This window comes from Eublepharis macularius, chromosome 4 (assembly GCF_028583425.1).
Source record: "Eublepharis macularius isolate TG4126 chromosome 4, MPM_Emac_v1.0, whole genome shotgun sequence".
Taxonomy (NCBI): domain Eukaryota; kingdom Metazoa; phylum Chordata; class Lepidosauria; order Squamata; family Eublepharidae; genus Eublepharis; species Eublepharis macularius.
Genome location: NC_072793.1, coordinates 175,981,012 through 176,007,894, shown reverse-complemented (window position 1 = coordinate 176,007,894; position 26,883 = coordinate 175,981,012). Strand labels below are relative to the sequence as shown.

The following is a 26,883-nucleotide window of genomic DNA, read 5'->3' as shown; positions in this document are numbered from 1 at the left end:
GTCAAACAGTTTATAGAGAAGGTGACAGTTAGGGCCAGGTGAATCTTTCCAATGTAAACATATCCTTTGTCTTCTCAATAAAATGACTGGTCCCCAAAGTTATTATAAAAGTAAGCAACAAGTGCACTGAAATATATCTTGATAACACTCCTTAAATTATCAAAGCAAAGTCATAAGGCTGAAGTTGGCACCTATTGGCAAAGGAAAAAACAATACATCTGCGATTTCTTCAGGTACACTACTGAACCATCAGGCTAAGAGGTGGCCCGTACTTTTCCTGACCAGCTGCTGAACCTTACATAGGTTATGAAATTACTTCAGAAATGTTGTGATGCAACATCCCCCCATGGGTCAGTAATGACTTGGTGCTTGCACAGGGGACTGACTACTTTTACCTTTTTTATATAGAGATTAACATGCACAGATATGATGAGAATGAATATGTGACCGTGCCACTCATCTGCTGTTCACATGAATGCACGCAAAGCTGCTTTCTACTGAATCAGACCATCAGTGTCTACTCCAACTGGCAGAGGGTGTCTGGGGTCTGAGGTGCAGGTCTTTCACATTGTCTATTGCCTGCTCCTTTAACTGGAGATGCCAAGGATATTCTGCATGCAAAGCAGAGGCTCTTCCATGGAGCCATAGCCACTTTTTTAGCCAAATGGGGATAGGGGATCCCAAGATATCCTCCATTCTTGCAAAAGGAGACAATGGCACAAACATCAGGGGTTTTTTTGTGATCAACACTCCTATGCTAGAAGCTCAGACTGTGTATGTTGCTTCTCCCTTCTTTGATGTATCAAAAGAGGTCCAGGGTTTGAGGCTCTTTCTGCCCTCTGGACACTTAGGCAGTTTTCTCCCGAGTGACTTGTTTGATGTTTTGTTAATTTTTAATAGCCAAGAAAAGCTCTTTCCAGTTCCCAGAAATTAACAGGTGCTGTCACTGATGCAAGTTTTAAATAAGATATAATAAAAATGTTCCCATGGTAGTTCTTTAATGGATAGTTTGAGTACATTTTTGACTAAAGCCCGTTCTGCTTTCTAAGCATTTATATAGTTTCTACCCTGTGTGCATTCTCTGATGGGAAGTGAGGTTGTCACTCCGTTTGAACCTCTTTCCACACTCTGAGCACATATATGGTTTCTCTCTTGTGTGAATTTTCTGATGAGAAATTAGGCTGGCTTTCTTACGTAAGTTCTTTCCACATTCTAAACATTTATATGGTTTCTCCCCTGTGTGGATTTTGTGATGATAAGCAAGGCCTGTAGAGGAAGTAAAGCTCTTTCCACATTCGGAGCATGTATGTGGTTTCTCCCCTGTGTGGCTTTTCTGATGGTAAGCAAGGCTTGTAGAGAAAGGAAAGCTCTTTCCACATTCAGAGCATTTATATGGTTTCTCCCCTGTGTGGATTCTGAGATGATAAGCAAGGCCTGAACTGCGAGTAAAGCTCTTTCCACACTCTGAACATTTATATGGTATCTCCCCTGTGTGGTTTCTTTCATGGGTAGTCAACTGGGCCTTCTGATTAAAGCTCTTTCCACATTCGGAGCATTTATATGGTTTCTCCCCTGTGTGGGTTTTGTGATGATAGGCCAGGCCTGTAGAGGAAGTAAAGCTCTTTCCACATTCAGAACATTTATATGGTTTCTCCCCTGTGTGGATTATGAGATGATAAGAAAGGCCCGAATAGCCAGTAAAACTCTTTCCACATTCGGAGCATTTATATGGTTTCTCCCCTCTGTGGATTCTGTGATGATAAGCAAGACCTGAAGAGCCAGTGAAGCACTTTCCACAATCTGAGCATTTGTATGGTTTCTCCCCTGTATGGCTTCTTTGATGGGATGTAAGGTGTGTGCTGCTACGAAAGCCCTTTCCGCACTCGGAGCATTTATATGGTTTCTCTCCTGTGTGGATTTTGTGATGGTTAACAAGGACTGACTTGGCACTGAAGCTCTTTCCACATTCCAAGCATGTAAATGGTTTCTCCCCAGTGTGGGTTTTTTGATGTCTAGTCAGCTGGACCTTCAGTTTAAACCTCTTTCCACACTCTATGCATTTATGTGGTTTCTGTCCTTTGTGGATATTTTGATGTCTAGTTAGGCGGCTTTTCTTATTGAAGCTCTTTCCACACTCTGAGCATTTATATGGTTTCTCTCCTGTGTGGATTCTGTGATGACAAACAAGGCCTGAAGAAGTAGTAAAGCACTTTCCACATTCTGAGCATTTGTATGGTTTCTCACCTGCATGAGTTCTTTGATGTTCAGTGAGCCCATTCTTATAACTGAAGCTCTTTCCACATTCTGAGCATTTGTATGGTTTCTCTCCAGTGTGGATTCTGTTATGATTAGTAAGGGCTGAATAGAAAGTAAAGCACTTTCCACATTCGGAGCATTTATATGGTCTCTCCACTGTATGGGTTGTGCGATGATAAGCAAGGCCAGAATAGCTAATAAAGCTCATTCCACATTCTGAGCATTTATATGGTTTCTCCCCAGTATGCGTTCTTTGATGCACAGTGAGGCTCTTCTTATAACTGAAACTCTTTCCACATTCTGAGCAATTATATGGTTTCTCCCCTGTGTGAATGCTTTGATGTACAGCTAGGATTTTCTCATTAATGAAGCTCTTTCCACATTCTAAACATTTATATAATTTTTCCACCGTGTGGATTCTTCGATGATGACAAAGGTCTGAATAGGAAGTAAAGCGTTTCCCACATTCTGAGCAATGGAATGGTTTCTCCCCTGTGTGGGTTCTTTCATGGTTAATAAGATTCCTCTTTTCAGAGAAGCTCTTTTCACATTTTGAGCATTTATGTGGTTTCTCCCCTGAATGGATTCTTTGATGGAAAGTAAAGTGTGTCTTATGGCTGAAGCTCTTTCCACATTCAAGACATTTATATGGTTTCTCCCCTGTGTGGATTCTGAGATGATAAGCAAGATGGGAATGGACAGTAAAGCACTTTCCACATTCTGAACATTGATATGGTTTCTCCCCTGTGTGGATTCTTTGATGTACAGTGAGGCTTGTCTTATAAGTGAACCTCTTTTCACATTCTGTACAATTATATGGTTTCTCCCCTGTGTGGATTCTTTGATGTGCAGTAAGGATCTTCTCCTTAATGAAGCTCTTCCCACATTCTAAACATTTATATGGTTTCTCTGCTGTGTGGATTCTGCAATGACGACCAAGGGTTGAATAGGAAGTAAAGCATTTTCCACATTCTGAGCATTTATACGGTTTCTCCCCTGTGTGGGTTTTTTGATGGTAAGTGAGGCTTTCCTTATAACTGAAGCTCTTTCCACATTTGGAGCATTTATATGGTTTCTCTCCTGTGTGTAATCTTTGATGGGAAATAACGCTTGACCTACGGCTGAAGGTCTTTCCGCAATCTGAGCATTTATATGGTTTCTCTCCTGTGTGGATTCTTTGATGGAAAGTAAGCTGGGACCTATATCTGAAGACCTTACCACAATCTGAACATTTATAATGTTTCTTTCCTCTATGATGGGAAGAAAGATTTGATCTACAGCTGAAGTTCTTTTCACCATCTGGACATGTCTTGGGCTTCTCCCTTCTGTTCCCTCTTTCTTGTTGAGATAGGTGGTCTATTTTCTGACCATTTTTATACTGTGAGCTTCCATGTAGTGTCTTCTTGGTGCGCAATTTTTTATGTAAAATATGACCTTGGCCCAAGCTGAAGCTCTTCTGATACTCTGACTCTTTCAAATGATTTTCCTGATTTTGCATTCTCTGATGTGAGGTAGAGCTTGATTTCCCAGTTAAGATTTTGGCACGCTTAGTGAAAACCATTTTATTTCTTTTGTGATTTTCTTCCTGGTCTGGAATTTCAGAGGAACTTGAATCTTCAGAAACAAAGGATTTCATTCTCCACTTTGTTATTGCTCCAGTTCCACTTAGATGCTCTTCTCCCATTCTCTTGCACTCATGCTCTGCAGGAATGAAGAAAAACAGATGAGGAAGAAATTGATTGTCTAGTCATCTGATAAACAAAAGTAACTGCTTTTTCCAATTTTTTTAAATTTCCTAAAAAATTAACAACAACAAAAGCAGTTATAAATATTGCCATTCATCAAAAGTTGAGAAATCATTTCTAGACCTCAGCTGATAAAACGTCTAAAATTCATCATTATAGCCTATCCATTAACCCAAACCTAAATTCCCTTGTCTACACAAGCCTTCTATAGAAAAAGATTTCCTCTCAATTTTTATATCTGGATTAGTCTATAATGTTAATTTAACATGTGAAAATGGATCAAATCGATATTGTTGTGATATTAATGCTGGTAGCCATTTTGGGGTCAGGAAGCAATTTTCCACAGGTCAATGGTTGTTGTGGGTTTTCCAGGCTGTATTGCCGTGGTCTTGGCAATACAGCCCGGAAAACCCACAACAACCATCGTTCTCCGGCCGTGAAAGCCTTCGACAATACATTTTCCACAGGTCAGTTTGGCTAGGGATCTAGACGGTGTTTTGCCATCTTCTGGGCATGGAGCAAAGGTCATTGCGGGTGTGGAAGGGAGGTAGTTGTGAATTTCCTGCATTGTGCAGGGGGTGGGACTAGATGACCCTAGAGTTTCCTTCCAACCCTATGATTCTATGATTATGTGCCACAGATCTCTAACTGTAGAAACTGTGGGAAGAACAGGATCCGTTTTAACATAAATGGCCCCTAATGCATTCCATTTAAAGAGAGGCAACAGACAATAGCCTCCAAACGGGTCCAAGATGGGCAGTCTGAATGAGAGGAGCAATCCTAGTAGTTAATGCAAGTTAACCAGTATGTCCAATGATGTCAGCTAAGACCAGGAAAGCCAAATCTTCTTTCATTGAATGGAAGTTGCATCTTTTTCAAGAAATGTGAGGTGGTAAAGAACCCCACATAAATCTTTGAAATAACGTAATAATGTTATGAATATATAATGTATAATATAATGTAATATATAATGTGATTTTATGAATATATCATGTATTAATTTTATTTACATAATTTTATTTATTTATATATATTTACAAGATATATAAAAAAGAATTGCATGCAAAGCTGCTATAGCACTGTGGTTAAGTGCAAATCAACCCTCCAATGGTTCGAATCCCACTACTGCCATGAGCTCAGTAGGTGGCCTTGGGTAAGTCACTCCTCTCAGCCCCAACTCCCCAGCTGTATTGTGGGGATAATAATAACACTAACTTGTTCACCGCTCTGAGTGAGACACTAATCTGTCTAGAAGAGTGGTATATAAGTGAAGTTATAATTATTATTATATAATTCAAGGTATAATTTTCATTTTGAGTGTATTTACTGTGTCCTAGAAATTAGAGGTTTAAAGTTGCCCAAGGAATCTACTCACTTAAATTTAGCATAATCCTATACTTTATATTGTAGGAATCAGTATCCTGTATTTCTAGAAATCTGGGCACCATTGAAAAAGTCTAACATGCACTCCGAAATGTGAATGGCAGGAACATTTTATCATCTATGGTGGATATGTAACAAAGCAAAAAAATGTTGGATACAAATACATTTAATTATTCAGAAGATTTTAAAGACTAACATACAAATGAAACTGGAAGCTTTTTTGTTGGGATTAATGGACAAACAATTGGATGTTACTCATAATACACTTTTTTTGTATATGACAACAGCACTAACTACAATGGAGGACTGGCTGGAGGAGATGATGGAGTATGCTGAGATGGCCAAACTCACATCTTTGATTAGGATAAATATATATTGTTACCAGGAAGCCCTTTATAGACTTTTTGTGGGAAACAGAAAAAATGAACGGATGGTTTGTGCGTTTGAAGATTACAAGGTGGAGAAAAAAATTCTAGACGGGAAGACAATGTAGTGATTCAAGATTAATTTGGAGTTAAAGTATAATATTGTTTGAGAAGGTAAATTTAGGGTATAATCCTGCTATATATAATTGAGTAAGCTTGTTTCAGACAACTCACTTTATACCCTAGTGCACCACCAGAGGGCGCTGCTGCAGACGAAAGCCCAGGCAACTCACTATATCGCTCCAGAAAACATGCCATGGTGGGAAGCTCAGGCAGGGAACAGGACCAGAGCAGGTGGCAGTGCCGCACCCCCCACCTTAACATAGCTGATATTAGGTGTAAAGCAAGTGGCAATGCCCTCCCCCCTTCACCCAGCTGGGATCGGGAGCAGACCTTAACCCAGCTCGTATTAAGAGCGGAGAAGGTGGCAATGCCCACCCCCACCTTAACCCAGCTTGTATTAGGAGAGGAGCAGGTGGAAATGCCTGCCTACCCCCATTCATCCAGGTGGCATCAGGAGCAGAGAAGATGGCAATGCCTGCCCCCTTCACCCAGTTGGGATCAGGAGTGGAGCAGGTGCCATTGCCCACCCAGTGCCTTCACCTAGGTGGAATCAGGCACAGAGCAGGAAGCAATTCCCTTCTTCCCATCACCCAGCTGGGATAAGAAGTGGAGCAGGTGGTAATGCCCGCTCCCTTCAGCCTACTGGAATAAGGCACTGAGCAGGGGGCAATGCCCACCCCATCTTCACCCTGTCAGAATCAGGAGCAGAGAAGGTGGCAATGCTTGCACCCCCTTCACACAGCTAGGACCAGGCTTGGAGCAGGCAGCAATGCCTGCTCCTGTGCATGTAGCAAAGCCCACTGCCCACCTTCATCAGTCGGGATCAGGTGAGGAGCAGGAAGTAATGCCTGCTCCTCCCTTCACCCAGCAGGGAACAGGTGGCAATGCCCACTCGCCTTCACCCAGCTAGGATCAGGCTAGGAGAGAGCAGCAATGCCTACCCCTCTTTACCCAGCCATAATCAGGCACAGAGCAGAAGGTAATGCCCATTTTCCCTTCACCCGGCTGGGATCAGGAGCGGAGAGGTGGCAATGTCAGCCCCCCTTTTACCCGACCTGTCTCAGGCGTGCAGCAGGTAGCAAAGCCCACCCACCTTCAGTTGCTGCGATTAGGTGTGGAGGAGGTGGCAATGTCCACCCCCTTCCTTCACTGGCCGGGATCAGTGACGGAAGAGGAGGGAATGCCTGCCTGCCCGCTCTCTAGGGCCCATTGTATTTTTTCCCACAACGGGCTTTGTTTCTAGTATGTAATATTTATATATTTTTTTCACAGAGAAAATTGGTTAATTATTCCTAACCTTTTTTTGTTCTTTTGTTATCCGTAGATATCTGATATCGTTTTTTTCTTTTTTCTTTTTTGCTGTTTTTAATGCATTATTTTTTCCTTATAAACATATATTAAAATAAAGAAAATGTACTCCACAATCTATATTATATTGTCTCCCAATGGCATCAACTCAGATTTCGTCCAATAGATTGAATAAGTCAACTCTCTAAAATCATTAATCCCATTCATTAATACTAGAATGGAAGACAGGTTCTAAATAAACAATAAAAGATCATCTGTATAAAGAATAATTTTAAATTCCAAAAAGTTATGAACTAAGCCACAAATGTCATTTGTTTGTCCAAGCCAACACTTACAAACATAGAACAAAAAAAAATAAGAACAGAAAGTGGACAACCTTGTCTAGTTCCCCTCTCCAGAGGAAGTGGTACAGAAATGATGCCATTAGTTTGCGCCCTACATCTGGAAGAGGAATGAACCTAATTCAAGCATATAGGTTTTGTGCTTAGATCTCATAAAGAATATTCTTTACTTGGGGTGTGGGCACTTCAATCTAAGACAGCATCTAGTATTACAGTAAAATACACTACTATTTAATCATACGTAAGATGAACCAAGTGGCTGAAGGATTGGTGACATATATTAGGAGAGTAAATGTTTGGACCATAGGCATTAATGGTAACAAGAACAGAAATAGAATTTTCACTACCAAAATAATAAATGACCATTTAGGTCTATTATCATTTGCTGAATCTGAAAAGAACCACATCACATCACCTCTCCAACCTATTCTCTACACCAGTCTTTCCCAACCTGTGGATCAGGACCCCGAATGGGGTACCAGTTCCTAATGGCCACCCTGCCCTTTGCATTTATTTCTTTCCTCATCCCCCATGCCAGCTTTTCACATTCTTGCTTCCCCCACCCAATAATAATGGGTAGGAAGGAACTGTCTGGCAACCAGTAACTAGTTAACTAGTACCAATTTTAACAAAATGTATAGAAAATGGCTTTTCTGTTCACACTGTGGCCATGTTAAAATCTTTGGTTCAGGAGAAATGCCTGAGAAAGTTTACAGCGCTTGCTAGCAGCTTCAGTCCTCAGTGACCTTGGGAGATAAAGAGTTTAGCTTGTTAGCAGAGCCTCCCTGGCACATTCTTGAGCACTAAGCGTATCTCGCACCTGTGGGAAAGGGGCTGGGACCAAAACTGCAGATTGGTTTCACTTCGGTCCACTCACCTGTTCATGCTAGCAACAGTGACATCAATTTTGGGGGGACCTGATTGGCTAATGGGCCTGAGCCAATTAAGGATGTGACGTCCCCCCCCCATGGGTCAGTAATGACTCAGTGCTTGCACAGGGGACTGCCTTCACCTTTACCTACTCATAAAATAAGTTAGCAACGTGAAGAAGAGAAAGAGATGACAGGCTAGAGGCTACGAGAGAGAAGCTAGTCTCTTCTGCAAGATGGCTGCTCCACTGCGACCATCTTTTTGTCTGCTGTTACGGATCAAAAACCTAAGGTCCAATGCTAAGGTTTTGTTATCTTATCCCCACAGTCTGTGTTGTCTTTTTGAACATCTTTGCATCTTAAATAAATGAATATGTTTTGTATCCTGTGTGGTTCTCGACTCTGAAACTTCAAAAGGCTAAAACTGATGTCTTAACCCCGAACCATCTACCAGGTAAAACTTTGTTAAGAAACTCTGCTTGCAAGTCACCCTTGCAAGGCAGACCTTCTGCTTAGCTCCCTGACAGGCCAGGAGGTTTGTCCTTTTTTCTCCTGGGCCTTGGGATTGACAAAAGGACTGGTGGCAGCTACTGAGGCGAATGTGAGAATCGTCTCTCACTGGCAGTTCTGTAAAATCTTATTTATCACATTCTGTGCATGTTCCCCCCCCTGCCCTGGGTGGAAGCGGCGGACCCCACGAATCTTTGACACAAACTGAAAGTTATGCTGGGAAGAATCCCATTGTCAGAAACACTTAAGGAGAAGGGAATTCAAGATTCCTATGAGAAGGAAAAACAGGAGGAGCCTAAAGAAGCCAAGGTGGCTCCATAAACAGCTTTCTAATGAGATGAGAAGTAAAAAACACTCATTGAAGAGATGGAAGGCGGGCCTTATAACCAAGCAAGAGTATAAACTAACAACTAGTGCTTATGGGGAGAGCATTAGAAAAGCTAAAGCTCAGTATGAGCAGAGGCAGCTTCAGCAAGTCTTGGGGAAAGCCAGCTTGGAAGAACAGGAGAGGAAAACATGCATCACAGCAACCGAGTGTATGCGCTGAAGGTATCCATTTGCATTTCCAAACTGATTTTCAATGTGTTATTAGAGCAGGCTAGCCTTTTCAAACACTACCAGCCACCGCTAACCTCCCTTCACAGTTTGGTGGCCTCCCCAGTCAGTAAAGGGCAGTCACCATGTGCCCTCTGTCTAATCCTCTCATTTTAAGGCAGAGAGCCCTGACCCAGATCCTCACAGGGCCCCTCTCTCCTCCCCCAGAGGCTTCACCAGACAGGCAGCCGCTTCCCTCTCTTTACCTCCCCTCATCCAGCTCCTGCCAAGGGTTGTTGGGGAAAGGGAACTTAGAGGTTATTCTCCATATATATACCGTCACCATTCAGTTCAGATATATTGGCCCACTGGGCGTGATCAGAGTGCTTGTGTGTGTTTGTGTGTCTCATTTCCCCATAGCTAACAACTGAGATGGTTTCCAGCTTCTAGCCTCTCGTCTCTTTCTCTCACCAGTGGTTAAGAGTGCAGGACTCTAATCTGGAGAGCCAGGTTTGATTCCCCATTCCTCCGCTTGAAGCCACCTGGGTGACCTTGGGTCAGTCACAGCTCTTCCGGAGCTCTCTCAGCCCACAGGGTGTTTTGTTGCGGGGATAATAGTGGCATACTTTGTAAACCACTCTGAGTGGGCATTAAGTTGTCCTGAAGGGTAGTATATAAATTGAATGTTGTTGTTGTTGTTGTTGTTGTTGTTGTTGTTGCTCCAGCTGCTGCCGCTGCCACTAACTTATTTTATGGGTAAAGGTCCTTAATTGGCTCAGGCCCATTAGCCATTAAGCTAACAACTTTAGGCTACAAGTGTGAATGATTTTTAAACTCCTAAATAAATTCTGGTTAAATATGGACAGTTTCGACAGATCAGAACAGGCTTAACTGCCTCTCAGCAGCCCCCAAAGCCCCTCTCCTTTTCTCTCCCTCCAACCGACACTCACTCCCATTGGCCCAGCATTCTGCCCGTTCTCATTGGCTGGAGCTGGAGCCAGTCCTGTCCATCACAGTTATTGCAAGATATTGCCCTTTAAGCTCTAGAGTATTAACTGACAAAGAGATTGTACTAATAAATGAAACTCGGATGTACCATGCATTGAGACAAGCTGACAAGACCACCAATTCCTACTTTCTGTACTGATCTACTAAAGGACAAAAGAGAGCCATACCGAGAGAGGCCAGATTCCTGCGATTCTCCCCCATGACTTCTCTGTGCAATGCCCTTTGGTCCGGATCCAGCAGCGCCCACTCCTCCTGGGTGAAACAGACAGACACCTCCTCCAGAGTCACCAGCCCCTGAAAGAAAGAAACATTTTCTCCTTATAGGTAATGGCATGCTCCAAAAACAATCTTGAGTGGTGAGAGTAATAACAACAACAACAACAACAACAACAACAGTGCTTCCATACCACTCTTCTAGATAAATTACTGTCCCACTCAGAATGGTGAACACAGTCAGTGTTATCATTATCCCCAAAATGCAGCTGAGGAGCTGAGGCTGACGGGAGTGGCTTCCCCAAAGCCACCTGCTGACCTCATGGCAGGAGTGGAAGTCGAACTAGCAGAGTGCTGATTCATAGCCCAACCTCTTAACCACTATGCTACAGCAGCTCTGAAGGATCCAAAGCTTTTTCACAGTAACATCCCTAGTCAGCCACATAAAGAAAAGACAGGGTCTTCCTGGCCCCAGGATGAGGCAGAGGATCGAGGCCCCTGGGATACCCCCAAGGATTCCTCCCCTACCTGATCTGGTTGCTCAGAGGCTGCTTGACCACCACAAAGTCTCAAAGCTCCAGATGAACCCACCAGAGTTCTTCCATCACCTGTGATATAGGAAAGGAGAAGAGGAAACTCGGTTCCTGCAAATTGCCCTGTCCACTTCCGAGTTCTGATTCTTAGATTTCAAAGGCTGGAGGCCTGCCTATTTCACAGAGCCTTTTCTTCCTTGTGTCTCTCCGGCAGAACCGGAGTTACCAGCCTCCAGGTGGGAGCTGGAGATCCCAGAATTACAACTGATCTCCAGGCCATAGAGACCACCTTCCCTGGAGAAAATGGCCGCTTTGTAGGGCGGACTCTATGGCATTATGTCTTACTGAGGTCCCTCCTCTTCTCTCCCCATACCCTGCCCTCTCCAGGCTCCACCCTCAAAATCTCCAGGAATTTCCCAACTTGGAGCTGGCAAACCTTGGCGGAACAGCCCCACTGACCCACAAGCTCCACTCCATTCAACCCTCTGAAGAATCTAGGCAACAGTGGTTCCCTGAGACGCTATCCAGTGATTCACCACTCTCCCGGACTGCCTAACCCTCAGAGGGGCTTTATCCCTATCAGTTTTTCGGTAAGGCTCACTGGCAAGGGAAATGGAGATCAACATGGCAAAAACAGAACATGTTATGTAGGAAAGGGAGCTGCAGCCTAGGATCGGCATAGGGGTAGTACATACACACCTAGTTTCTTTCAATGAAACTAAGTCCTCAGGGCCAGATGAACTGCATCCAAGAGTACTAAAAGAACTCACAGATGTAATTTCTGAGCCTCTGGCTATTATTTTTGAGAATTCCTGGAGAACAGACTAGGTGCCAGAAGATGGGAGGGGGGCAAATGTTGTCCCCATCTTCAAGAAGGGGAAAAAGGAGGATCCAGGTAATTACCGACCTCTCCGCTTGATGTCTATACCAGGAAAACTTTTAGAACAAATCATCAGTTCTTGAGCATTTAGAAAAGATGGCTGTGATTACTAAGAGCCAGCACGGGTTTCTCAAGGACAAGTCATGTCAGACTAACCTTATCTCTTTTTGAGAAAGTTACTACATTGCTAGATCAGGCAAATGCTGTACACATAGTTTATCTCAATTTCAGCAAGGCTTTTGATAAGATTCCACATAATATCCTTGTTGACAAGTTGTTAAAATGTGGTTTGGATCCTAGTACTATTAGGTGGATCTGTAACTGGTTGACAAATCACACCCAAAGAGTGCTTGTTAATGGTTCCTCATCTTGTTTGAGAAGAGTGACAAGTGGAGCTCCTCAGGGATCGGTCCTTGGACCTCTTCTGATCAACATTTTTATAAATGATTTGGATGCAGGACTAGAGGGAATGTTTATTAAATTTGCAGATGAAACTAAATTGGGAGGGGTGTCAAATACGACAGAAGGCAGAGTCAGGATACAGGATGGTCTTGACAGGCTGGAAAACTGGGTTAGAACAAATAAAATGAGTTTCAACACAGATAAATGTAAAGTTCTGCATTTAGGTTGGAAGAATCAAATGCATAATTATAGGATGGGGGAGGCTTGTCTTGGCAGTAGTATATGCAAAAAGGATCTAGGGGTCTTAGTAGACCATACACTGAACATGAGTCAGCAGTGTGAAGTGGTAGCTAAAAAGGCAAATGTGGTTTTGGGTTGTATCAGCAGAAGTGTAATGTCCACATCACGCAAAGTGATGGTATTGCTCTGGTTAGACCTCACCTAGAGTACTGTGCTCAGTTTAAGAATATAAACAAGCTAGAACGTGTCCAGAGAGGGCAATGAAGATGGTGAGGGGTCTGGAGACCAAGCCCTAGGAAGAAAGGTTGAAGGAGATTGGTAAATCTAGCCTGGAGAGGAGTCGATTGAGAGTTGATATGATAACCATCTTCAGGTACTTGGAAGGTCTGCCATATAGTGGATGGCGCGTTGTTTTCCATTGCCCCAGAAGCTCAGACCAGAACCAATGGCTTGAAATTAAATCAAAAGAGCTTTCGGCTAAACATTAGGAAGAACTTCCTGACAGTCAGAGCGGTCCCTCAGGGGAACAGGCTTCCTCGGGAGGCGGTGGGCTCTCCTTCTTTGGAGGTTTTTAAGCAGAGGCGAGATTGCCATCTGACAGCAATGCTGATTCTGTGAACCTGGGCAGATCAGGAGAGGGAGGGCAGGAAGGGCGACATCAGTGCTTCAGAATGTTTGTGAATTTCCTGCATTGTGCAGGCAATTGGACTAGATGACCCTGGAGGTCCATTCCGACTCTATGATCCTAAGGCTGCCACCAGCTTCAATAATTACATGCCAAGAGGGCCAATACTCGCAGTTGCAAACTCCTGGGGAAATTATTGATTTAGCAGGCTTCACTTCCCCTGGTGCTGGTTTTAAATAGTTTGATGGAACAGCAGAGGACCATTTGGTATGGAAAAGAGCTACCAGAGTTTAAAATTTTCTGCATTCGGAAACTGACACAGAGCCTGAAACTCAGCATCTTTTCCACGCAGATTCCAACAGCAGCCCAGAAATGGCAGGCTTGCTTACTCTAGGGAAGGAGGCCGAGAGGAAAGAGAACAACAAAAATCCTCACCCACCTCCCTCGCTCTCCTGTCTGGTCCCCCAGAACAGCGGCCCCTGCCTCAGGTCGGACGGCGCCTTTTCTGCCTCGCAGAAATCAGCAGCCTCTTCTGACAGCCCCTGAAACAGCAGACAGGGAAGGGGGAGAGGAATTAGGAAGGGAAAACATCCGGGAAGGGTTGGAGAAGGGCATATTTGGCTGGTTTCTTTAAAAGCTGGAGACTTTGGCAGGGAGGATTTTTAGGACAATCTTTTCCATATTTTGCTCTTTTGAGTCTCACCTGCTGGTCCTGATTCTGACCATCTGCCTGGCTCAGGAGGAAGCCTTCGGCCAGGGCCACCGCCTGGGCGCTGGTCTCCGGCCGGCATTCCCGGACCCAGCTCTCCATCTCCAGGGGCAGGATGGCCAGGAACTGCTCTAGGATCACCAGGTCCAGCATCTCCTTCTTGCTGTGCCTTTCTGGCTTCAGCCACTGGTGGCAAAGACGGTGAAGTCGGCTGCAAACCTCTCGGGGCCCCTCAGCCTCCTGGTAGCAGAAGTGCCTGAAGTGATGCACCTCTGCTACTGAGCTGGTGGCATCTTCACCCAGAATATTTCCCACGGACCTTTCCCAGAATTCCCCACTTATCCCTCCTCGGCTCAGGAGGAAGCCTTCTGCCAGGGCCACCGCCTGGGAACTGGTCTCCGGCTGGCATTCCCTGACCCAGCTCTCCATCTCCGGGGGCAGGATGGCCAGGAACTGTTCAAGAACCACCAGGTCCAGGATCTCCATCTTGTTGCACCTTTCTGGTTTCAGCCACTGGTGGCAAAGATGATGAAGTCGGCTGCAAACTTCTCGGGGCCCCTCAGCCTCCTGATAACAGAAGTGCCTGAAGTGATGTACCTCTGGTACTGAGCTGGTAGCATCTTCATCCAGAATATTTTGCACAGACTTTCCCCAGAATTCCCCACTGATCCTTGCCTGTATGTCCTCAAGGCCTCGTTCTGCTTCCGACCCAGCTGAGTTTTTCTTTTCCATCTTGGCTCTGGGGCTGTGAAGGCAGGAGGATCTCTGTCTTCTAGCACCACAAAGTTCTCTTTTTTTTGGAATGCCACGACTGGCGGGCGAAGCTCCAAAGTCCTGCAAAGGCAAGAAGATACCTTGCTAATAAAGGCTAGAGAATACTGAAATATCCTGCTCTCTGTCTATCCCCTTTTTAATCTACCAAAAGACAAGAAGATAAATCACAAATAGGGATGTACTGTCGACTACAAACTGAAAATACCAATTGGATCCACAATATGAAAAAATAAAGGTGGCAAGTGGATAGTATAAATGTACATATAATGTAGCAAAAAGGAGTTAAAATACAATACAGAGAGACTGCCAGCCCAACTCCATTTCTATTGAATCTTCATCAGATTATTTTTTTTGTTGTCCTGTTCACTTGTATTTTAAGGACAGCCCCATAAAGCAAAGGCCAGAACAGCTGAATTAATCTGCAGGCAACCAAAAAGCTCTCATTATTTTCAAGGATACTTTAAAAACATTTAACAATAGAAATTATTAGCTTGAAAATCTCTCCCCACTCAAAACATAACATTAATACAAATGTAAATATAAAAGGTGTACACATACACCATAACTTGATGTTTTTTTAAAAAAAAAACCTTAGATACAATAAGAGAACTTCCCGGTTCAAATCAAGGAGCCAAAAATGGTCTCCTGTATCTGCTGCCCACGACATAGAAGAACACGAGTCCTGCCTCAAATGAGGACTGGGATTTTTTGTATAAGAGCTGCTGATCCCCATTTCAAAGGGGCAATGAACCATCAGTTTAAGGAGGCCCAACCAAAGTCAAACCCAATCTATCGTTCAACCCGTTTGGGTGAACAGCGTCCAAACGTAAATCCAAAATGCTTCTCACTGGAGTTTTATGTATTTATTAGGGACTCTAGCCTTGTTGACTTTGGTGACCAACCCGGGAGATTCCTGCAGTTGCAACATTTAACAGTGGTTTGAAGGAGCAACTTTGCTTCTTGCCAAATAGCCGCAGCAATACTAGATGAAGCAAAACCAAGAGTGACCATCCCTTTCTGCAAACTGTAACTAACCTTTGATTTGAAACAAATATTATAAAGGCCTTTCTCCCCAGTGGGAAATAAGGTTGCCATGTGCATCCTGGGGTGGGAGATCTCCTGCTCCCAATGACCAGTAGAACAAAAACTGGAAAAAAATCACCATTGGCAACAGTATGTTATCACTTTCAAGAAAACCTGGAAAACTTACCATAGAGTTTGTGATGATTCCTAGAGAGGCATGACATCACTTTCAGTTTTCCTCAGAAGTGATGTCACACCATCAGTGATGTCTGCCCTCCCCATGTCCCCACCCTCCCCCGATCTCCCTCTGGCTTGCAGCCAAACCTAATGGAGAAACTAACAATGCAGTCCTCCGTTTTGGAGAGCTTTCATTCATAGGGTCGCCATAGGTTGGAGATGACTTGACAGCACAAAAGACAAACAGTCATATTTCATTGTTCATTGTATGTCTTGTGCTATTTGATTGCATTGTTCTGCAATATATAATCCACTTAGAATCTCAGTGAGAAAGGTGGGCTGTAAATAAATAAATAAATGAATGAATAGAAAAGGTAGAGCCAAGAGAGGTTCAACCTGCATGGTTTCTCTGACATTAGCTGCATCTGCATCTCCTTTATCTTATTGGGATTCACTGATAATGGCAGTGCTGGTGCAATTTAAACATTAAAAAATTCTTAACGCTCAACATTTATATGTTCGTTGCTATCAATAATTTGGTCAAGGAGAGAAAGTTGGAGCATCATATTCTTGACCTGAACGATCAATTTCCATCAGCCTCTCTGATCTTCGCAAGTAATTTTAATGTTAGGATATGACCCAAGGATGAATTACTCTTTATGAGCTTAAAGGATTCTATAGATGCAACTCCAATACTCTGCAAAAATCAAGGACCTAATTCAGCTAGGATCAATTTAAGTATTCCCTCTATAAGATTTGGTCACAGCCTTGCAAATGGCTCAGAATCCTCTGAGAAATCAGGAGAATATTGTGTCCTCCAGTGGAGCCACCGTAGTGGATTATTTCGTGATCTCTGGCAAATCAGAGGCTGGCAATCGTCTCGGCATTGACCACATGCTTCTCCTTCCTTTACTGAACTTCTCAGAGAAGTCCCATCTCCACTATGGGCAAAGTATCTGAAAGTTTGAATTGCAAGTCGTGAGACGGAGAACTAAGTCTGCTACAGCCCCACAAATTCATGACTTGGCAAGCAGACATCCTTGGATTACTTAATGTAACAGGGCACTTGGAAGACTCACAACCAATTCTCCACCATCCCATTTTTAAAATTAATACAACTCATGCACCAAATAGGTTCCTGGTTGGAAAGAGAGTGCTTTGATCTAAAGAAACATGGGCATGGCATTTACTGTTTTCAGACGAAGTATAATCTCGAGGGTTTGCCATCACGGTATTTCCAATGTCAAAAGAGAGTACACAAACAGTTATTAATGAGAAAGGAATTCCAAAGCAAAAGGGAAGCAGGACATCTCCTCAAAAATATATTGCTATCCAATCCCTGTAAGATATTTTGGCATGGGATGTCTGGTGCTTTAAGTAACTGATCAAGTCCCTTAGATGCTGCAACCCAGCTTGTATATAAGAGAAACATTTTTGTCAGAAAATTTGAGACCAGAACTGCTCTACCAGCATTAAAGGATTTCTTCAACTGGAGAAGCTGAAGAATTTGTAGCCCACCTGGAATTGCAGAAGGCCCCAGGCCCAGCTGATATTATCCCCCCATCCTACTATATATAATAGTGTAAGCGTGTTTCAAACAACTCACTTTATACCCTGGTGCACCACCAGAGGGCGCTGCCACAGAGGGAAGCCCAGGCAAGGCACTAGGTCCCTCCAGAAAACGTGCCATGGTGGGAAGCCCAGACCAGGAGCATGATGGGAACAGGTGGAAATACCAGCCCCCTGCTTTCACCCGGTTGGTATTGGGAGTGGAACAGGTGGCAATACACACACTCCTTAACCCAGCTAATATTAGGAGCGGAGCAGATGGCAATACCCACTCCCACCTTAACCCAGCTGGTATTAGGAGCGGAGCAAGTGGCAATGCTTACCCAAAGCCTTAACCCAGCTGGTATTAGAAGTAGAGCAGGTAGCAATGCCCACCTCCTGTCTTCACCTAGCTGGTATTAGGAGCGAAACAGGTGGCAATACCCCCCCACCTCAACCCAGCTAATATTAGGAGCAGAGCAGGTGGTAATGCCCGTCCAATGCCTTATCGCAGCTGATAGTAGGGGCGGAGCAAGTAGTAATACCCACCCCCACCTTAACCCAGCTGGTATTAGGAGCAGGGCAGGTGGCAATGCCCTCCCCCCTTCAGCCATCTGGGATCAGGAGTGAAGCAAGTGGCAAGGCCCGTCCTTTCCCTTCACCTAGGTGGTATTAGGAGCAGAGCAGGTGGCAATGCCCACCCACTGCCTTAACTCAGCTGGTATTAGGAGCAGAGCAGGTGACAATGGCCACCCCTCTTCAGCCAGCTGGGATCAGAAACGGAGAAGGTGGCAATGCCTGCCCTCCGCCTTACCCAACAGGTATTAGAAGCAGAGCAGTTGGCAATGCCCACCCCACCTTAACCCAGCTGATACTAGGAGAGGATCAGATGGGAATGCCCACCACCCGCCTTAACCAAGCTAGTATCAGGAGTGAAGCAGGTGGCAATGCCCTCCCCCACCATAATGCAGCAGGTATGAGGAGTGGAGAAGGTGGCAATGCCCACCCCCTTTCACCCAGCTGAGATCAAGAATAGCAGAAGACAATGCCCGCCCCTCTTCACCTGGCTGGGATCAGGTGCCAAGCAGGCAGCAATGCCCGTCCCCCTTCAACCTGCCAGAATGAGGAGCAGAGCAAGTGGCAATACCCGCATCCGCTTCACCCATCTGGTATTAGGAGCGGAGTAGGTGGCAATGCCAACCCCTCACCTTAACACAGCTGGCATAGTAGCGGAGCAGGTGGCATTGCCACACCCCACCATAACCCAGTTGGTATTACTAGCAGAGCAAGTGGAAATGCCCACCACCCCTTCACCCAGATGAGATCAAGAGCAGAGCAGATGGCAATACCCGCCCCCCCCACACACACACACAACTTGCTGGGATCAGGAGCGGAGCAGGTGGCACTGCTCGCCCTGGCCATCACCCAGTTGGGATCAGGAGTAGAGAAAGTGGCAATGCCCACCCCATGCTTTCACCTGGCTAGGATCAGGCGCAGAGCCGGAGGCAATACCCTTCTTCCCTTCCCAGCCAGTATAAGGAGCGGAGAAGGTGGCAATGCCCACCCCCTTCAATCTACCGGAATAAGTCACTGAGCTGGTGGTCATGCGCACCGCTGCCTTAAGCCAGCTGGTATTAGAAGTGGAGCAGGCAGCAATGCTCACTCCCCCCACCTTAACACAGCTGGTATTAGGAGCAGAGCAGGTGGCAATCCCCACTGCCTGCCTTAGCACTGCTGGTATTAGGAACAGAGCAGATGGCAATGCCCACTCCCACTTCCGCCAGCTGGGATCAGGGCCATTTTCACACTGTCTATAAATAGCACAAGACTCACAGAAGGCTGCCAGCTTCTTCGCGCGATTTTTAACACCATCCGATTACAAAACGCCATAAATCACTGTTTGTGGCATTTTGTAAACAGATGGCATCAAAAATCACGCAGGAAAGCCGGCAGCCTTCCATGACATTGGTATTAGAAGTAGAGCAGGTAGCAATGCCCACCTCCTGTCTTCACCCAGCTGGTATTAGGAGCGAAACAGGTGGCAATCCCCCCCACCTCAACCCAGCTAATATTAGGAGCAGAGCAGGTGGTAATGCCTGTCCAATGCCTTATCGTAGCTTATAGTAGGGGCGGAGCAAGTAGTAATACCCACCCCCACCTTAACCCAGCTGGTATTAGGAGCAGGGCAGGTGGCAATGCCCTCCCCCCTTCAGCCATCTGGGATCAGGAGAGAAACAAGTGGCAATGCCCGTCCTTTCCCTTCACCCAGGTGGTATTAGGAGCAGAGCAGGTGGCAATGCCCACCCCCTGCCATGACCCAGTTGGGATTAGGAGTGGAACAGGTGGCAATGCCCGCCCCGCACCTTCACCTGGCTGGGATCACGTGCAGACCAGGAAATAATGCCCTTCTTTCCTTCACCAAGCTGGAACAAGGAGCAGGTGGCAATACTCACTCCCTTCAACCTACTGGAATAAGGCACTGAGCAGGCGGCCATACCCACCCCCTTCACCTATCTATAATCAGGCGTGGAGCAGGAGGCAATGCCTGTTTCCCCTTCACCCATCTGCGATCAGGAGCAGAGCAGGTGGCAATGCCAGCCCCCTTTACCCAGCCTGTATATCAGGCGTGGAGCAGGTAGCAAAGCCCCCACCTGTTCATGTGACCGAGATCAGGTGTGGAGCAGGAAGCAATGCCCGTTTCCCCTTCACCAAGCTGGGATCAGGAGTGAAGCAGGTTGCACTGCCTGCCTCCCTTTACCCAGCCTGTATCAGGCGTGGAGCAGGTAGCAAAGCCCACCCATCCCTTCACGTGGCTGAGATCACATGTGGAGCAGGTGGCAATGCCCACTCCCTCCTTCACTGGCCAGGAGCTGCGATGGAGGAGGAGGAAATGCCTGCCTATCCACCCTCCCCTTTCTAGAGCCCATTGTATTTTCCCCCCACAACGGGCTTGGTTGCTAGTGAGATAATTAAAGATAAGGTCAAGTAGTGCCCCCTCACCCTCCGACACCTTGTATTTTAAAAAGTCTGGAAGAATGCCTAAAATTTGGGACAAAGCAAAAATTGTCCTCAAGCTAAGAAAAGAGTGAGAAGAAGGATCTTGCCAATTCTCCTCCAAGGAGTCTGTTTTCTTTGAATGGAAAGCTGGACGCAAGCTACCTCCGTAAGAAGACGAAAGCGCGGCTAGACTGAGCCCAAAATTCTTTTCTGTCCCTTTTCCAGATCTTTGATATCCTTTTCGAGATGCCAGAACCGCTGCGGCCACGCCATAGACTGACACCCTGGAACGATAAAGATGAGACAAATACATCATTAATTTACCTCAGTGATTAAAAGGAAGGACAGCAACAAATACATCACTAATAATAGTAACATTAATAAGAATAACGTTTGATTTGTTTACTTCCCTTCAGGACAACTTAACACCCAGTCAGAGCAGTTTATAAAGTATGTTATTATTATCACCACAACAACCACCCTGTGAGGTGGGTGGGGCTGAGAGAGCCCTGAGAGAGCTGTGACTGACCCAAGATCACCCTTCTGGCTACAAGTGGAGAAGTGGGGAATCAAACCTGGTTCTACCAGATTAGAGTCCTGAGTCTTAACCACTGCACCAAACTCTCAGTCATTTACTTCAGACATCGTTAAAAGAGAGGTCAGCGTGGGGTTGCCGTCTACTCCGTCTTCAAAGGGAACGGTGCACCCTCAGTGGGGTTTTGAGTGGCATTTGAATCTCGCTGGCCTTCCTTGCTTCGACTGAAACGTGCTCCTTGGTTCGCTTCTACTTCCCAGAACATTTCAACAATTTTACTGAAGTATTTGCAGGGGGCCAGGGCCACAGGGACAGAGTACGTTCCCTGTACGTTCCCCGGACATCGCTCTGATCAGCGAATAAATATTTACTTGTGGTCCCCGGCCCTAAGGAAGCCCGCCTCGCTTCAACCAGGGCCAGGGCCTTTTCAGTCCTGGCCCCAGCCTGGTGGAACGCTTTGTCAATGGAAACCTGGGCCCAGCGGGACATATTATCGTTCCGCCGGGCCTGTAAGACAGAGCTGTTCCGCCAGGCGTTTGGTGATTGAAGGGGGCGGTGCCATGTCGGCCTCCCACCTTTGGGGTGGGGAAGGTTCTCCCCACCACTGCACCTTGTTAATTTGTTTTATTATTTGTATATTGATTTTAGTTTTTGTTTTTATCGATTTTAACTGTTCACCGCCCAGAGCCCCTGGGGATGGGCGGTATATAAATTGAATTTTAAAAAAACCCTGTATTTCTTTCCTCCATTGGAAATGTACGGCCACTTTCCCCTTCTTTGTTCCAGAACGCAAGGGCCAGCATCTCACCCCTCCAACATTACGGCGGATAAAAATGCACGGCCCGGATTTAGGTCCTTGTTCGAGACTCTGCATGGAGCCAGACAGCTGTTTGCACCTGCTTATTTCCAAGCCCTTTCTTAAGAGGGGATCCCCAAGAATCTCACACGCTGCTATGAAAACCCCGGGATCCTTTTCCTGCTCAGGCACAAGATGAAGGCAAAGCTGGGACTTTTGGCCCCCCACTTGCATCAATACACTGACACACCGACCCTCCTGGAGGGCTCACGGGAAAGCCGAATCCAGAGGAGACGGAGGTCCCCTTTGTCTCTTGATGGTGCAGGTCTAAGGTTGCCAACCTCCAGATGGGGCCTGGAAATCTCTCGGAATTTCAACTGATCTCCAGATGACAGCGACCTGGAGGGAATGGCTATTTGCCCCCAAGTCTCCGGGAATCCCCCAATCCAGACTTGGCAACGCTAAGCAGCCCCCATAAGGAGCTGGGGGGGGGGGCTTTTATATCCGATCTCTAAAACACACCTGATATCAAGGCCCCTTTCTGGAGGTGCAGGATCCGGCCCCGGGAACCAACAGCCAGGCTGGACTTCTGCACCATCCCTGGCTGGGGCGCCCTCTTTGCACCCCTCGCAAGGCTGTGCTCTCCAAGCCACTGTGGGGGCACTTGCGCCCGACCTCCTTTCGCCTCCCTCCGCCTCCGTTTCCCGCTCGGACGGCCCTCCATTGCACTCCCTCCCAGCAAATGCATTTGTGACTCACCCGATCTGGGGCCTTGCGGCTGCTCCTCCTCGTGAGAAAATCCCTACTTGCAAAGAGGGGCGGGAGACAGGAAGCGCCCCCTCCTGCCTGCCCTTCTAGGCACGCGCCTCGCTCCCTTTCCTCCCTTGCAAGCGGCGGGAGGGGAAGGGGGGGCACAGATCGCCTTTCGCAAGCTGCCGAAGGAGGGGCGCAGCGCAGTGGGGCAGCCGGGTACAGCGCTGGGCTGGGCGCTGCTGCTCATTTTAGTGACATTGATGCAATCACCCACCAACCCCCCCTTTCCCAAAAGCCCCCAGAACAAGAACGCAAAAAATGAAATGCTAAAAAGAGGGCCAAGCACAGGAACAGAAATCACCATTAACTCCCGCCCCCCCTTAAAAGCTACGTCCATGGAGCTCTGCTTCCTGCAGAAGATCAGCCTGTGAGGGGGCTTCAGTACTAGATTCGCTTCCCTGCCTCTCACCCCCTCCCCCAGTATCTCTGCAAAATAGGCTTTGCCTTTACTTGGGGGGGGGGGGGATGTGAAAGGTTGAGGACTCTGGCCGCAGGATCGAGGCGCTGGTTTTTCTCGGGAGGGCGTCTGGCAGCGGGGATGCGGATCTACTAAAAGGAATGACAGAATTGCCCATGGGAAATAATGGGAGAGGCTTGAAGCCCCATTGGAAATAATGAGACCAGGAATGCCAATTTACTTGCATGAGATCTGCTGAAATTCATTGCACCACAAAAAAAAAGTTGCAAAGAATATGCGGAATAGATTTTCCATAAAGGTCTCTGGCCCCAGACAGAGGACTCTGTGAGTGGAATGACAGCCCCTGGAAATAGGTTCAGTGTTCTGGGACTAGAATGACAGGCCGTAGACTCCAATGATAGCCCCTTGGGAGTAGCAGAAGTATTCTAGGACTGCAATAACAGGACCCATAGTGCAATGACAGTCCTCGTGAGCAGCAGACTTTTGGGGGGGACTGGAATGACAGGCCCCAGAGTGGAATGACAGCCCCTGGGAATAGACTTAGGGCCAAGCTACAAGTGACGAATGGCACTTGAACAGCAAGTGTATTTCTCCCTGTTCACTTTGCCCTCCACTTACGCTCAATGCGATCCACTTGCCGTTCAAGTGTCATTCTTCACTTGTAGCTTGGCTCTCAGTGATTCCACTGCACAGGTGTGATCTTGCACACCCCAGTGGGGAAAAGAGGGAGGGAAGGCGGTTTCCCTACTGTTTGCAGTAGGGATCAGGGGTGGCGAGGCAGCCTCTCACCTGTTAAGCCTCCCCCCCCCCCGCCCCCCACCCCGCTGCTGAAAGGAGAGTCGCTTTGCCGGCAGCAGCCATCCAAAACAACCAAAAGGGCACACCGGATACAGAACTGTCAACAACACAAAGCAAAACTGGTGTATAGAAGCAACTCAAAACAATTTTTGCAAATGCGTACAAAAGTTTTTACTAGTTGTATTTGCTAAATAGCTAAAGTGCACAGACAAATGTCTAGAATAGATATCAAAGTGAACCTATATATACGCTCAGATACAATATAGTGGTGTGATATAGTCCTCTGATGCAAGCAAAGAGTTCATAAATCAATTGATTCCTTATGCTTCAATCATATAGTGCGTGGGTCCATAGAGACTTTTTTCTTCAGTCGCATTGCACAATGGCCAGAAGGGTGGTATTAAATCCAGAACACGTATTCCAATGTATAGCTGGGCATATTCCGCTGAAGAATATGCCCAGCTCCTGCGCCCGACAGCAACTGGTTCCAGCCCGTTGGCACTGGAGGGCAGCTGCCAGTGGAGCAACTCTCCAATTATGTTATAGGATTATTACTTGAAGCTAAGCCCCAAGGGTACCCTCCTAGGGGATCCCTCCAACCCTCAGCAAAACTGAAGGCCACCTTAGATTTACCAATTTCTGCTTCCCCAAAGCCCTGCTCTCCTCGCCATGCCATGATCGTGCCATACAGTTGCCAATCTCCAGGTGGAGGCTGAAGATATCCCGGAATTACAACTGATCTCCAAGGGAAAGTGATCAATTCCCCTGGAGAAAATGGCTGCTTTGGGCAGTGGATTCTATGCCCTCCTTCTCCCAACTCAGACTGGAGTGCTGGGGAGGGGACAATGGCCAGCCCCACCCCCCTGCCCTTTCTAGAGCCCGTTGCATTTTTTGCTACAACGGCCTTTGTTGCTAGTACAGGCATAAACAGAGATAAGGCATCAGCAACTATGACGTGATTAACATTGTGGAACTCTCTGTCCACCTTGATTCATTTGTCTGACATCATTATCTCATTTGGACATCCAGATCTCATAAAACAGGCAGGGTGAAGGGGGACGGGCATTGCTACCTGCTCCATGCTCCAATCACCACTGGGTGAAGGCGGGGGGGCGGGATGGAGGGACGAGCTGCCTTGTCTGCATCTCCTGCCATGGTGCACTTTCTGGAGGCATGGGCTTCCTCGCCTGGGCTTCCCGCCGCAACAGAGCCTTCTGGAGGCACACCAGGATAAGAGGCGAGTCATCTGGAATACGGCTTGCCTTTTATATAATAGGATTATCCCCACAACAATCACCGTGAGGTGGGTGGGGCTGAGAGAGCTCCTAGACATTGTGACTGACCAAGGTCACCCAGCTGGCTTCAAGCAGAGTAGTAGGGAATCAAACCTGATTCTCCAGATTACAGTCCCGCTACTTTTAACCACTACACCAAACTGGCTTTCTCTTGCTCCTGCAGCTAAGTTGGTCTCATAAGGGTGCGGGGAGGATGGCCTTTGAATACTTTGCTCTTCTGCTTGTTCCAAAACCTTGAACCTATTAATGGAGGAGAATAATTCTCTCACCATCTCTTTCCAAAATTAATTATCTATAAACAGCTGTTTAGTCAACTTCGGGGTGGATGGTAAATGCAAGTCAGCGTTTTTCCTGGGTCGTTTCCTGTTCTTGTTCACGTTTGTAGTTATTACTCGCCTTCCTTCCTCTTGCCCTCTGTCTCACAGCTGCTTTCAGTCTGCTATGCCACCACCCATGAAACAAGACGGGTTCTGGCATCAGATCTTTTGGCCAGCAGAACAGAGAACCTGTTTATGTTAACGATTTTATTACAATAAAACATTACTATTTTATACAGACGCTAAGTAATCTTACTAGAACGGGGAAATGCATGCAATAAAACCAGGTTTCCTAACATTTCTCAGATTTAGCTAAATGCATGAAAGTAAAGGCAAATTGGATTTTGGTAGACTGGTAGACTCCTATGTAAAGCTTTGAGCCCCACCCCTTACAAGAGGTCTCTCACGAAAAGAATGATTAGCACCTTGGTGGAGAGTGCCATCAAGTCACAGTTGACTTACGGCGACCACTGGTGGAATTTCAAGGCAAGAAACTAACAAAGGCGCCTGCCTCTGCAACCCTGGTCTTCACTGGAGGTCTCCCATCCAATGAATAACCAAGGCCAACGAGATTGGGTTTGCCTGGTGTGACAGATCTCTTAAGATTCAATATGGCTCAAGAGCACCATCTAGAGCGCTTGGGTCTTGGACCCCTGGGGCCTACATGAGTATATCACTTTATACTCGGTTCCACATTGGGGCCACCTGGCTAACTTAATCCTTTTTTGGCAAAGAGCAACCAGCTTGGGCCAGATTCTCTTTTTGTCATGTTAGTGGAGAGCCATTAAAATGGCAGAACCAACCTGTAATAATTCTCTGATTGGTGGAAATAGTCTCTGACATTAGAGATGGAGCTTTGCTTGGGATTCGTTAGATCGGCTAATCAATCTCACCGAGGAGCCTGGCTGAGGTCAGACTCCAATGCCCATAAATATCTGGGAGCTCTGGACTTTTCATTCTCCCCACTTTGGAACATCTGGAGACTCCAAGACCAGGTGGTCAGGGATTAGGGACTGCTTCTCTTTCTTGGTAGTTGAAGGAAACGTGCACATGCTCTGAGGAACCTGGTACAACTTACATAAAATGGACTTAGCATGGTTAGCTCAACATTATGGTTTCATTTGAGAGAATGTGTGCTGTATGATAGCGGGCTCTTCCCTGCATTTTGTATTTTGTCCTCCTTCCTACCACTTTTGAATCCAGCCACCCTTTCTCCCTCTTTTTTTCTATAATAAACCATCTTTCTATAAAGGCATTTTGGGCTTCTTTTGCACGTTTCCCAGCAATATTTCTCTGAATCGCTTCCCAACCCACCAGACTGTTTGGATGCTGCTTAGTTTGCTGTATT

The 26,883-nt window shown here is 46.2% G+C and overlaps 1 protein-coding gene and 1 pseudogene across 1 annotated transcript; both read right to left on the bottom strand.

Annotated features, from left to right (window-relative positions):
• LOC129327904 (zinc finger protein 208-like) overlaps window positions 1-14,146 on the bottom strand; it is a 284,286-nt pseudogene extending 270,140 nt beyond the window's left edge.
• Window positions 14,147-14,176: 30 nt separating this feature from the next.
• Window positions 14,177-22,448, bottom strand: LOC129327214 (zinc finger protein with KRAB and SCAN domains 1-like; the record flags this gene model as incomplete). Its single annotated transcript, XM_054975705.1, has 3 exons — window positions 22,417-22,448; window positions 20,726-20,847; window positions 14,177-14,878 (listed from the first exon to the last, which is right to left on the bottom strand). A coding segment is annotated over exon 3 (600 nt), but the record flags the coding sequence as incomplete, so codon positions are not given.
• Between the last annotated feature and the right edge of the window lie 4,435 nt (window positions 22,449-26,883).